At 28.0% G+C, this 15,996-nt stretch overlaps 1 protein-coding gene across 2 annotated transcripts in view; it reads right to left on the reverse strand.

Moving 5' to 3' along the window:
- LOC111031916 overlaps positions 1–15,996 on the reverse strand; it is a 199,423-nt gene that overhangs the window by 103,009 nt on the left and 80,418 nt on the right. For both annotated transcript variants that reach the window (XM_022312035.1, XM_022312034.1), the window contains exons 4-5: positions 11,987–12,094; positions 1,962–2,050 (exon numbers count right to left, since the gene is read on the reverse strand). In XM_022312035.1, coding sequence (XP_022167727.1) covers positions 1,962–2,050; positions 11,987–12,094 — 197 coding nt within the window. The remainder of the gene's footprint in view (positions 1–1,961; positions 2,051–11,986; positions 12,095–15,996) is intronic.

The raw sequence follows: 15,996 nt of genomic DNA on the forward strand, positions 1-15,996 counted from the left end.
TGATAGTAAAATTGATCATGTACTGCTAACATTACAATAGAAGACAGCGTCAGGAAAGTACCATACGCATCTACCAATGCACTCGAAGTTCATTTTAGTAGTCCTACTTTGACCCTATAATTGGCACGATCTTCCTGGATATAGGGGTTTATTGTGGAGCTAACAACCCCACGTTCTAAAAATACCATGCTAAGAAACTAATACAAAAGCCTCAAACTACAGACAACATAGTATTAACGAACGGAATCAGGAACAGATTATGGGATTTTAAGATTGCAACATGGAACAACACACTCAGTCTCTTTAGAGCAAGTGAATACCAAAATCTCATACCTATTGGCAAGCTATAGTTTAACAATAGCAACGCTCCAGGAAATGAGATTGAATGGCACTAAACAAGTTATTTTGTGGAAGGGGATTTACCATTTACAATCATGAATAAGAAAAAAAAAATTTGAAACAGAATTCACAGATTATACACAAAAATATAGTAAAAAGTGTCTTCAACCATCATCCTATATAAATACAATAAAACTAAAATTTTAACCTATTATAATTTATAACTTACAATTAATTAACTCGAGTTTTTGTCAGCGATCCCTTGAAAAATAGAAATTCATTAAAACGTCAGGGTTTATTAAAAAAACAGTTTAACATAAAAATTAAAAGGTAGCAGAAATAACACATTATGCACTATAAAAATACTCAAAATAAGTTATTCTCGGAGTGAACAAGAATGAGACTTTCCATGGCACTATTAAGATCAATCTTAACATATGGTGTGGAATATGGTTATTAACATAGCAGATGAACAATAAATTGATAACTTTCTAAAACAAGATTTTGAGTAAAATATATGGTCCTATTTTTGATAATATACAAAATGAGACTAAGATATGTACAATAATAACAACTACAAGAAGAAATAAGGGTGTCGTGGTTTACACAGTATGTAAGACTCTAAAGAATTAAATTGTAAGGTCCGACAATGCGAAGAGAAAGCAAATAAAGCATAAGTGCAGAAATGAAATGGAATCTAACTGGGAAGAGACTAAGAGGCAGACCTAAGAATCGTTGGAAGGATAAAATAAAAGAGGACATGGAATAACTTTACGTGCAAAAAACTGGAAAGAGCGCTTTCAAGATAGAGAATCTCGTAGGGTTTTTTTTAACAACCACAAAAAATCTTGATGATACGTAAAGCGAAATGAAAAGAAGACTACTAAAATAATAGTAGTAGGTATAGCAAGTATCAATATATATTAATAGAACATAAAAAAAAACTTAAATATTAAGTATAAACTATAATATTTATAACTTCACTTAAAATATGAATTATATTCAAACTAAATCGATTTAGAAAGTAATATTGTACTAAAATAAATGAATTTGTGACGATTGGTAACATTTATTTCCCTGGTTTTCAAGAAAAAAAATTAGAAAAATCCATTATTTTTCATGTAACTCATTCTAATTTTGCATAGTACCAGCTACTTAGGTTTAATGTTACTTTTATTTGCTTTAAAAACTTGGATCTTTTTGGGTCTTAATCTTTGTATAATTTGTTTTTATTCTTTGTACTTTAAATCGGTAGACAACTATACGTTTAAGTACCTAAATATTATAACTTGGATAGGCAGCTATTTTTATTTTGACCAAAAATGCAGTTATCCTATTTCCGCTTAGTACGGCAATATAACATAATATTGTATTATATTGTAACCATAATATTATCATAACCACAATATATTTAATATTATTATCAACACTTTTACAAGAACCAAAAAACATGCAAACGCACGCAAATTCTAAGCAGATGTCGTAACTATTATTTCTAGTGCATCACGACGTCCACGGGGTTATGCGTACAACATAAAATGCAAAATTGTAAAAAATAATAATCGTGTAATATAATAATAATAGTAATAATAACATGTAACGCAATAAGTCGGTTCACTTACCAGCAGTGACGTTGACCACGGGTACTTCACATTTTCCGCCAGTGAATCCTGCAGGACAATTGCATATCGCGATCGACCGGCCGACGTGTCTGAAATAACACACACGTTATAAACGTTTTAGCAGAGGATCCCATTAATTAAACTTCACGACTATTTGTTTAGCAACATAGGCCCTGTCAACGGTTTACGCAGCTCGTTTATCACACTCATACATATACATATTATATCATATGAAAAATGTGTGTGTGTGTGTGTGTGTGTGTGCAGCAAACCGCATCTACTTCCCCCGAATAATACAATTCGTGAAGTTTTTGAGTTTTTTATATTATTATTGTTATTACATTATAATATTCCAACCCTAAATTTTTATATTTTCACCCTTCCAGCCAGCCGTAGTGGTTTCTCACAATCGGAATATATAGTCAAGTGCATTATGCGTATCATAATGGTATAGTCGGTGGTTCTTTTAAATGTTAACATTCTATTTATTTTACTATCGTTTTTGGAACTAAAATTATAGTGATTTTAAGTTATGAAAGTATTTGCAAAAAAGTGAAAACTGTTCGACAAAATGTGTGTTTATCTGTATCACTATTACCTTGTATACTCTAAGCTAACATAGGTACAGGTCTCTAGGATTTCCAGAATCTAGAAAATCTAGGTAATTGATAGGATTCTTAGAAAAATAAAATCGACGAGCGCCCCATCAAAATAATTAATTCACTGCATATAATCTGATGATGCTAAAAAACAGAATTTAAAGTAAATGATTTTTGTATCAAGTGGTGTGTAGGTATTTCAGTATTTAATGGAGCCATCAAAGATGTACCTATGCATATTATTATTACCAACAAAATGGATTCTATTTGAAAAGCATGTTATTTTTATTTTTACTATCCATTGAAACCGTAAAAATAATAAATAACAAAATTTAAACGCCCTATGATTTATGTGACTTGTCAACAGCGTCGTAAATACTAAGCATTTAAAAAAGCTAAAGTTTGGATAATTCCCTCAACGACCAAATTCTGCTCCACTGAACACTCAGAGCTCTGATTTCGGTCCATTATGGCAAAGCACATTGTCCAAAAACATTTTAAACCGTCAAATGTGGTTTAAATCCATCGTGCGTGCGGACCCTATTTAAAGTACGTTAAAAATTAAAAAAACAACACACTACACTAAACACACGATTGTGTGACTACGGATCGTATTTAATAGTAGGATTATAATTTTTTATGCCAATAGTATTTAATTAATGAATATCGAAAATGGCACGATAATTGAATGATTAACTAATGTTTAAAAGTATAGTTGAATATGATCATTCAAATTTTAAATAACGTAGGATATTATGTAAATGTTCGTCAGCCTTTTAATATGCACTAGCTTACTTATAATATTCTATATTAGTATCTTTGACTTCGAGATGATAGAATTTTGAATATAACTTTTGTAATTTAATATTATATTTATCGTTTGAAACAATATCATAAAAAACAATAACAGTTTTCAGATATATTTCATTAACAATTTGAGCACTGTATAAAGTAACTGAAAATTATTATGATTTTCATACAAATATGAGCATACAATTATGTCTATGTACAGTCATATTATATAAACAATAAACAATACTTTTAATTTAAGTCCAGTTATAGTTCATACTTCATAGGCATCAAACAAATAGTATAATAAATTAAATTAAACACATTTTTATCGGTTGTTGAGAATTGTTGTCCATAAATGTAACCTACATACTTGAGATCAAAATAGTAATGCCGTAAGAAAGTGCAGTTTTCCAATTCAATTTTTTTATGTCTGATAACACATCTCCAAGTAAATTAAATGATTCAATGTTCATTATTGAGGGTCATTTCTGATAAAAATTTCATTTTTATGATAATTCATCGGGGCAAAAACTTTTTAAATAATTGGGATAACCACTATGTACCACATAGTGAAGTCAAGTCCAAAAAGTCCATTTTTCTAAAAATATTGAGTTGATTTAATAATCATAATAGGTAGGCAATCTATTTGTGATATTTTTAAAGGTATTCAAACAAATGTAAGTCTAATATACACTAAATTCGTAGATAGTAAGAGGTATAGTAACATAATTCTGAAACTGTGTTATTAATGGCTGCTAGTGTCGTAAGAAAAATACACTGAAAGACGAAATCGAGAAAAAATGACATCATATTCCACCAAATTAACTGTGAATCAAATTTGTTGTTAGTTGACAATATACTATTTATTCTAACCTAAATTCTTTACTCCATTATAGACATATTAATTACTATATATCTATTTTTAATGGGTACATTTCAAAAAAATTTCATCAAAAAACCATGTAATAATGTTTGTTTTGACTCTAATGTGAAATTTTGGTTTTGCGACTTGTGATACCAGGATTCTATAGTACGGAACTAAGATAACAAAACAGTGGCACAACGTTAATATCTTGAAAAAAATTATTTTGTTTTTCTATAATTATTCATGAAGGAATCAGTGTAAGGACTTCGCATTTTCATAAAAAATATTGAATTATTTTCTTTTATACAAAATATATAGTTTTGGGTTTTTGAGCTTATTCTAAAAATTATTAAATTTAAACTTTTAATTATTTGATCGATGTTGATAAAATGTATGTTTCTATGTTTGATTAATTTATAATTCCTAGTAAGTTTTTTTCACAACATCTCATAAAATGGTTTGTATTTTTAAAAGTTATTTACTATACATTTTAATTGTAAATTGTATTATATAGTTTATTCTATATTTATTCATTGATCAGATTTTATCATACAAAATTTATAATCACAATAAACCTGAAGGATATTAGATTTATATATCATTGAGATTAAAACAGAATACACGCTGACTTTATATTCAAGTTCATAATAATCCTCATACCTCAGTAAACTTGTAAAATATCATGAAAATAATTAGAATGGAACAAGGTAACGGAGAAGACAGATGCTACTATAAATTAGCTTTTCACTGATCTATAAGTACACCTATATACTTATTGGTTTTATTTTTTGAAATTGAAATCAATCATTTATGTTTGGTATGAATGAAAAATTATTTTCAGCAGAGCTCGATCCCCACGCAATTAGTTAGTTTTACGTTTAATATAAGTTAGTCTTGTTTGACATTGTAAAACTATAAAACATTTATCGTTTCTTCCAGAATCTTCAACACGCCCTACCATCAGCATCTCCAAATAGAATTTAAAATATTTTAACTAAAATCAATATTAAATAAAAATTCATAAATTTTCATCTCTTTTAAACATTTAAACACATTTATATAGTATAATACATAATACAATTATATGGATGTTACTTTTATATTGTACATCATATAAATTATATTTTATTTGTTCCTATTTTAAACATCACAACATTTGTAACATATTATATGATTTGATTGTATTTTGTATTCAGCTGTTATCCTATGCAGCGACATGTTGTACACATATTATTTCGCATGATGTAACAGCCGATTTTTTACCACCGATATTTTGTACTCCTGCTGAGGTTAAATTAAGCTAGTATGTACTATATTTACACCTTTTTTTGGAAAAATGTATCTTGGGAAGGGTGGATTGAAAATTGATGACATTAGATTCCTAACTATGAACCTTCAATAGACCTTTTCATCTAATTTTTTGGTTTATACAATTATTATACTGATCAAAGTAAGTTATGTTTAATTCATTGTATTATTTATTTTCTGTTAAACTTATCGTAATATAAACAAATTATAATTTCAGGTATAATAATGTAAATTCATGAAACGAAAAAGGTAAAATGGCTGTCAAAGCAACATCATATAAAGACCAATTTTAAAAAAAAAGTCTACTAAAGTCACACATATATATCGGTTATTGGAATCTTTGTGTGAAAAAATGCCACACCTATTTCATATTATTTTTATTTGGAAATGATAGGCAGATTCATTTTTATTCCTTTATTTTACATATGTGTGTCTTCTATCCCTGATGTCATAGATAAATATCTAATCTAATGTATTTTGTTCGTGTATATAGTAACATAGTAACACAGGTTTTATTTTCTGACACTGAAAAATTGTCTAAGTCTTTGATGTGTAACCTTTTATGAAATAATATTAATCTAACATACCAGACAGTATTTATAGATACTTTCAGTTACATTCCATCTTCTTAAAAAACCAATATTACATTTTTTGAATATTATTTATGTTAACCAATAAAAATGTGTCTTTTGGAAGATTTTAATAGTTCATAGTTTAAAACCGAAAAAAAATATAAACATAAATAAATTTAAAAACTATTAGGAGTTGAAAAGAACCAGTATGAATGTATTTTTTAGAAATGATCGACCGTATATTTAATTAAAATTAACTTTAACATTTTAAAGAGGCCTTGCACCCGTATCATTTAGGTATTTGAGTTTCGAGGTTTTGGGTACAGGATATATTCGTGTGTTCAAACACCGAAATAACACTTTCTAACAACCGTTTGGGTGTTAATAAAATCATTATTATTTAGGTTAATGTGGGTGTTTTGTAGTTGAGGAAAAACCTAATTTGTAAACGGTGTAGGTACCTAGTTTTTCGTGTATGAGTGAGATGCTGTAATTCAGTATAAATTTAAAACATAAACTCACAAATTTTACAATGAAATAATGACAGCAGGCGAACATTGAAAATTATAAAAAATTAACTAAACTCAATTGCACTTATCAAATACGAATCATTTGAAAAAGACGATTTATAAGGTAAGACCCAATTTATCTCTTATCAAGTAGACAGACATAAGTTGTTTAAAATATTTAAAATAGGTAGAAATATACAATCATGAATAAATAACATGATTTCTGGGAAACGGGGAAATATATCCTAGATTCGAAAAATGTGCCAATATTTTGCATATTGATCGTATATATTTGCGAATTGGTCAAAATGTTCATAGAAATCATTAATATTATTATAATAATTTATAAACTATTTCTGTAAAATTGAACTTGTATACTCATACTTCTCAAAAACAAAGTATTGGTTTACAAATTATAAAAAGCAATAAGAAATCATTTGAAATTCATTTGTAAAATATTATTCAAACATTTTTTAAATAAGCATTATTAAGTCATAGTGCAGTGTGAAGTCCCCCCCCCCCACTACCAAAAAAAAAAAGGATTTAGCTTATAATATTTTAACTATTTATTTTAAAATTATGAATATCAATTTGTAATTGAATTGCAAAATATTATCATATTATTTTACCATATTTCTTGTATTGTCAACTTAATTGACACATAACTATAAGTCACAACATACTTGATAATATTATCATAATTCCAATATACAATAATGTAAACAAAATATTAACATTAATTTTAATCAAATACGTATATTTTATTTCATAAGGCTAATAAATAATAAATAAATGATACAATTCAATGATTTATTAAAAACATTATTCTCAATTAAATCCTTTAAAATTAACAAATAGTTATAGCCAATGGTCTTCAATAATTTATTATAATACAAATAGGGTAACAGTATGTGAATAATACTATTAGTATCAATTCATTAAAGCATTACATGGCTTATTTTTGAAATATATATTAAAATAATTTACACTTAGGGTTAACGCTTAAAGTTCACAAGTATTTTATTCAAAGCATTCAAAATAGTTTGTTATTTATTTAAACATGATATGTTTGTCTATCAGTGAATATTTGGTACTTCCAACTACGAGACCAGTTTTTGTTACGTCTCACGAATTGTTGTGGAAATTAATCTCGCGATACGATTTGCATGTGTTGACTAGTGGCCGTACCAAAGCTGAAGAGAATAGGGTCGAAACGGGACAAAACCTAGAAGAGAACAAACATGAATGCTTGCTCAGGTGAATATTTACACCATCCTTCGTCATCATTTCCAGGTTATTGTAGGAAAAACGATAGGCAAGCACGATTATTGTAGAACCCAGTGGAAGGAAAACAAGACGATGTTATAAATGAACGTTCATTTATAAAGTCGTCCGTCGCCTCACGTCAGTCTCCATATTATGTCAAGTAACCATGGTGATATCAATCTGACTGAAAAATTGAAATTGTATTTTTCCAAATATTTACTATTCTAGGTGTGTAGAAGTAGGGGGGGAAGTTTTCGAGTATTATCAGCATTGGTTCTGATGAGTGAACGATAACAGAGTAATATTACAATATTAATACAATGTTATTATCAACTAATTAGATGACTTCTGAGCGATATTGGGAATCAAAGACTGTCAATGCTGTTGAATATCATATACAAATAAAGAATAAAGTTACGGAGATGAAACCGGAATTGCCCGATTGCGGCCCGAATACAGATAGTTATATTTTATCCCAAATATAAGTATCCCGATTGCGGCCCGTCCAAACACACATTAGTTCACAAAATAGCTTATAATTGATAAAATTAAGCATTTTGTATTAGACATATTTGTAAATGCAACTCAAATACAATGTCTCGTTTATGATCATTATCAGAAATATATGAATAAATATATAATTATTTCTTACAAGACTGTAAATAGTATGTATGTAGCCTTACATTTTATCTAATTTTTTTTATCTTTAATGGACTGGAAATTACCACGCCGAATATTGGTGATAGTGGGAGTCGTGAATATAATAGTTATATATGAATGTCGAAATACGTATCGGACGCAATCGGGTTATTTATTTAGTTTTGATAACCACTGTATAGGTAGTTTAGTACCTACCTAATGTGTACGGGCCACAATTGGGATAGGTGAAAAGGTAAAAAGGTTACTTTGGCCGCAATCAGGTGACACTCGATGAAACTATAAGTTAAACAGGTGCTCGATAATTAAATACCAAACAAACAAAATAAATGAAAGACTTTTTGACATGCATAAACTAACATGCATATGAAACATGTTTTGAAACTTTTCCAAGTCACTTTTACATTATGTGTAGGGAACAAGAACTATATCATTTTAACAATAGTGTGTTTTATAAAGTTGACTGGAAACATATTTTTGTTCATTTAAATTACTCTGAAAATATTCTATAAGAGTATTTAATTGATCAGAAATTGGATATAGATTTTTTTAATTTTATTAGCTGTGTAGAAATTAGTAAGTTGAACTTAAAATCTTGGAAAACAACTTCGAAGAAATGTAATTCGTACACAAATATATATCGAGTCCATTGAATTTTAAATCTTTTAGAATACAACGAAGCATTATTTAAAAAAAAATATTTTTTTCGTATTTGCTATTTGAACAAATGTGTATACGGTCTTAAATGGATCACAGATGTACACATGTGCGTATTCCTATAGTCGCGACGCAATCCGCATGCCAATGTACGTTACGAGACTGTGCTATTGCCAATTTATATTAAAAAAAAATATTGGTTCATGTATAATTAATCATATTTATAATGGTCGATACTGGTATTGTATCCTTCTGGATTAGTCTATTCTACCTATGGATGTATTTTGTACATACTATATTAATGTGTACATTATATTAGTATATTATTCAGAACTCTCCACTATAAAATATTTATTATTAGAGTGAATAATAGTACGACCCCTGAAAAAAATATAGTGTTGAACTACAACCTTGTTAATACTAAACTGCAGTTACTTATCGTATAGAATATATTTATGTTAACGAATATGAAAACAATGCATCATATATAAATAACTAATTATAGTAAATCCACAAAAATAATATGTTTTGGTGGAATTATTTTTTTTTTTTTAATCGCATGATCATACTTCTAATTATACAGATTTATTAAAAATAAAAATAGATTTCTGGGTCTAACTTTTAATTATTACATTATGTATATCATTAAAATAAATTCAAAATCAATTAATAAAATATTATATTAAGATCCCAATTTTTAAAAACATGCAAAGTTTACAAGAAATGTGAAAAACAAACAAAAGTTCAACATTTTTCAACGGGAAACTTTTTTTGAAATATACTTTCATGTTTTATATTTTTCTGTGTAATATTAATCTTAAACATCATTTTCTAAAAAAAAAAAATTTTAACTCAAACTACCTACTATAATGTTTTCTTTTAATATTTAATTCACAATATATTTATTGAAATGTAAGTTCACATTAAATAATTTTCAGAAATGAACTTCCTATATGTATTAATTTCCAAAGAAAAATATTGACGTCAAATTTCAACAATAAATTGTATTGAAAGATTACAAATCCAAAATAACTTGACAGTCGTTTATGTTTGATTTTCCTGAACTATAATATTGTGCATATTATAAAATAAACACACCAAGCTCAGTAAGCCTCGTTTCTATGAGAATCGCCGGACGGATAGCTTTTTATATTTTTTAATTATTAATTATGTTAAATCAATGGTATTGAACCATGAAAACAATTTTTGTGCTGTTAAATGTTAATATAGTAAAAGTGTCAATGAGTAAAAAAGCAATAACAAATATGAAAATTCATTATTAAAACAGCTTTATATTATTTTTTCGACACTCGTGAAATCATGCATTTTATAGTTTTGAATATCAATAAATATTTGAAATGGAATGAATTTACAATTCAGTGAACAAGCCACTCCAATAGTTTCAATAAGTTGTAACGACTCTTCGGGATCAATAGCAATTAAAACTATAAGTTCATTATGAAGCAGTAGCACATTAATCTAGCGGAAATTATGGTAACGAGAAAAACTTGGTTGTTTTGTGCTACTGGTGTGTTTTTGTAATTTATTTTCACCCTACTTTTTTCAAATTTGTATTGTTATATAAGAATGTGTCAATTATTTTTATCAAAATTCAAAACTTTTAGATATTTTATGACTTGAAATTGATAACAGTATCTTTGAACACAAAACGTATAGATTTTTCAACATTTTTCAATTTTGGTAAAAATATTTAATTAATTTGTAATACCTAAGCACATAAATCAAAGGAAAGAAGTTTATTTTTTAATTAATAATACCTAAGTGCCTGATGAAAATAGTACAAAAAAACTATAAAGAACATTAACAGTTGATACAAATAAAAATAAAATAAAACAAAAACGAAAAAATAAAGAAGAAAGTTTCTACTTTAAAACTTGCAAAGACTCGGCCAAGGACTAAGTTTTTAAAAAAGGAAATCGGACTATCTTATCGAAAAGAAACAAGGTAGGTAGGTTTCTAAATAAATATAAAATATTATGGACAAGTTAAAAAATGTTCACTAGTTTGATGTTTCATGATCTAACTTTTACATTAAAAAAATATACATACATACATCTCACACATATTTTATTATATCATAATATATTATGAAAAAGTGTTCGCACAGCCTAACCTAACCTAACCTAACCATATCGTCGAGGAATTTCGTACGAATCAACACATAACGATACTTTAAACCTTATGTGGTTATGAGAATATACACTATAATCAACCAAACTTTAAAAACAAACTTAAGTCAGTTTTTTTTTGCTAACTATTATTCGACTGATCTATGTAAATCATACAATAGAATCATCAAAAAGAAAAATTATAAACGGGGTGTGAGCTATGTGCAACTGGTTAAATTACAGGCCAACTGGCAGTTTTTATACATCGGGTCTTCGGAGAGATGCTCAAAGGCCACAAAACATCAATAGAGAAGACCCGGCCTGCTGACAAGAATGAATGCTTAAGAAACGAATAGTCGTGGGGATTTGAGTACTTACTCCTAAAATATATTTAGAAAAATCAATGTAATGTAATCGTTTTTAAATTATAAATTATTAGTTGAACATGGTTTAGGAATTTAGTTATAAGATATAAGGGTTCAAACAATTTATTTTACATTTATAAACACATACGCGATTAAATGATTATTAATAATTGTCGTGTTGTACTTTTGTCATACAAATAGTCAAAGTTAAGTAATTGATATTGATTTTTCTTAACATAGAGAACTATTCCTGATTAATTTTTAATTATATTATACTTAGATAACTTATAAATAGGTGAAAATTACCTGCAAACTCCGCCGTTCTCGCAGGAATCTGTATTGTTCAGCTTGCAAATTGGACCATATCCACAATCTTCACCAGAAAATCCAGGAAAACATGAACATTTATATTCTCTGGAATTAAAATTAAATCATTTAGCAAACATTGTTCACCTATGCATTATATACATAATAACATATATATGATATAGGTACAATAATAGTCAGTCTGGAAAATCAATCTACATATTTATTATATAATATATTAGATTGTACTATTCACTAATTAATTTCAATTAATACTCAATTTATGTTTGGATTTAGTTTTTAAATAATTAAATATTTTAAATTTCTAAAAATTTGCTTCTTGAATTGTCTAAAATTCATCGTCACCAAAATGCGTGAATAATATATGTATTGTAAAATCTCGGTCATCATTTTATTATTGAAAGATTTATTTTAAGTAATCGTTAGATTTTGATTTTAGTCGGTATGGCAAAAACTTGTATGCATATAATGATGATATGTACTCAAATCTGATTAAGTATCTCTAATCAACATGAACTTTATTTTAAAATAATCAAGTATGTATCGCCAAGTTTTTCAAAGTTGTACTGATATTGTAATACAATACGCTTTATAAAGTTTACAAAAAAAGCAATAAGTACTTTTGAAATACGGAAAGTAGAAAAAAACTTAAATGTTCTATTGTATAGAATATTCGTTTTAATATAAACATAACCAAACTGTGGTCGAACCCACCCACATCTATCATACGATATAATTGCATTACCCATACCACATGACTATATTAATACCCTAATGATGAATCGATTAGTACACATTAATGAGAAATATACAATTCCAATGACCAGCGTAAACCGAACTCTTATAGGTCATGTTTCATTTCTACACAAAGTACAAACATCGGTACATGCTTAGAATTGATAATAATATTAAAATAAATAGACAACTCGAGTAGAATATTTATGATTTATAGTATTCAAAAAATTATAAGTATTATTGTTTAAAAAAAACGATACGATCGGTGTTTGAAATCAATAACACGCAAACAATTAATGCTTTTATAATTTATGATTTATGAATGTTCACGATTAAAATGAATTCCCGAGTTTATGTACAACATGTATTTATTCTGTAAATAATATGTAATAATTATGCAGATCAACCATAAGCGCTTCATTTACTCGACTTAATGTGTAGGTACACCATATGTTTGAACTCGCAATTACCTATTTGTTTGCCGATTGCTATAACAATCTCGATCCGATGTGAACTTTCACCACTCCCTCACCCCATTAAAACCTTAATTCTTAATAATAATAATTATAAATTGAAATTCATAACATATTATAGGTAGTACAAGAATAAAAGCATTATAATATGAATTACAAAAATAATGTAAATGTACATAACAAATAATATGAATTTAAGTATCTTCGACATAAAATATATTATATACATAGGTAATAATATTTGCACGAATACCATAACAATTAAAATAATATTATGACGGGTAACAATAACTCTGTAGTTTGTAAAAATAATAAATGCTGAAATAAATATTTGCGGTACGAAAACTACGTAAAAATAAATAAAAACAATTATGAACGCAAAGTATAAAATAAAACATAAAATAAATATAAATGATATTATAGCACAGAGTATTATATCTACTTGATTTGTAAAATGTAAGTACATTTATATACACTCTTGGCTCTAGTTATATTGGTATTAAATGAAATAAATATACAAGTCGGTGGATCACCTGATGTTAAAACAAACATTTTTAGTTTTCATTTTATATTATTTTTTATCATATAGTCTATACATTAATGGTACAATAATCACGATTGCTGGTAGAATTATAAAAATATATCTCCGTTTGTTGAAGAAATCGTCTAGTCATTGCACTTTAGCATATTATATAAGCATTAATATAAACACTATATGTATATTTATTTTTTTTTCAAAATAATTTAAATATATTCCGATTCAAGTTTTTATATTTTGCTGAAATTTCCTCATATTCTATAATACTTTATAAGTGCTTAACGTATTGTGTATCGTCGAATTTAAATTTGCACATAAATATGTTTATTTATACATTTGTAATCTGCTCGTTCATTTTTATCCAATTAAAGTTTTTAAATCAATTAAATTTATCATTTGTATTCATATTCATATTCTAACTAATTTAAAAGTAGGTAATTCGGATATATCTACAAAAAATTGAGGTTATATATTTACGTAGTATAACCACTCTGTATATTGGCTTTGAATTATATGCTTTCTAAATAACAATAAACATAACTTAATTTTTCATGAGATAGTGGCCTTTATCTTATTTGTATTATATTATGTTCATTGCTCTTCTTTTTGGGCTATTTATCATTCTAACCAACAATTATCTCGCTCGGATAAAAGCGTACAATGCCTGAAATTCAATAAATTTTCGCACAAAATAAGTCAACTCAATTTGTTGTATTCGCTATAACAATGTTTATTTATTACAATAAATTTAAAAAACACGTTTTTTTTATAAATATTAGGCTCATGGAACGTTTAAAACTTTTTGGAGACATCGACGTCCTCAGAGAATGGTCCACTGATACCCGATATTATTCAAAAACAATGTATAATAATACTAAGAATTTCAAATAATTTCCCATACCTATAAATGTTTTTTTTTCAAAAATATCTGCTTAACTATTTTTTAACTTCTGTCTATCGTACAGATACTCCTGACTTTATTATGAGTACGAGTTATCACATAAAAATCAAAAAAATACACCATACCAGACACAGATATCGCTTTTTACCATACACGTAGGAACCGCACATAAAATATTTTAGGTAAAATTATTAATAACCTTAACGTACTACTTCTGGTGTACACAAATCGAATGGAGTCCAATATTTTGTTCTTAGACAATAAACATTATATACGATGTAAGTATGTCATATATATATATATATACTCGTATTATAAACGAGACATTCGATATAACTGACCGATATAAGATTGATAGTCACGTCTTTGTGGCCGATTCCAATTATCTGCACGGGTCGGTGAAGAATAGAAGTGGTATAATAGCAGTGGCTGGGTACGGTACTACCTATATATAATAATATACGGCGGGTTTTTTTTTTGGGGGGGGGGGGTGCTGGTTCAGCTGGAAATCCGTTTCGGAGAGGAAAAAAAACACTAGGCCGTTCAATTATCTACCGAAAGAGTGTGTTTGACAGATGGTTCGACGTGTGGTGAACGGCGAACCAAATTTGAAACTTTCGGCAGCGTGCAGAGAAGACGCCCGACTTCACGACTGTTGAAATAAAACAAGACCCCCTGAAACTTAAGTTTGGTTACATTATTATGTTTGCGCGTGTGATTATTGTTCAGAGTGCTGCGCGTTCCTAACGAGGCCACTAAATTAATAATATTGCGTTCTCGGGGAGGGAATCAAGCGGACGGAAAATAAAAGGCGCAATCCGCCGTGGTCCCGACGTTAATAACGCAGTGAAAACAATAAAACTATACGGATTCTTGTTCGCCGCCACTATTTCCAGTTGAACGAACAATCCAAATGACTAAAAAAAAAAAAAAATCACAAGAGCAATTAAACGGGGTGGATTCTTTTTATTATATTATTTATCCCAGAACATACACACGCACACACACACACACACTCACACATACGCGCGCGAGAGCGGCCAACAGATCCGGAAAAAGAATATCTTGAAAACTTGACCTTTTTATTATACTTACGTAATATTATATATACGTATGTTTCTCTATTCTTACGCGTACCTATATAAAATACAGTCGGAAACGCTATAAAAATAAAGAGGAGCTTGGTCACGTGTAAAAAAAAAAAACAAAAAAAAGAACGACGGAAAAGCTATTAGCCCGTGCTGCGGACGGAGAGGGAAAACAATTTGTCGCCGTTGGAATTGTTCTAACGTAAAAACATCGTATCGTACGTATCACTTATATACATATACTTGTAGGTATA

The sequence above is a fragment of the Myzus persicae genome, unplaced genomic scaffold, assembly GCF_001856785.1.
Source record: "Myzus persicae strain clone G006 unplaced genomic scaffold, MPER_G0061.0, whole genome shotgun sequence".
NCBI classification, from domain to species: domain Eukaryota; kingdom Metazoa; phylum Arthropoda; class Insecta; order Hemiptera; family Aphididae; genus Myzus; species Myzus persicae.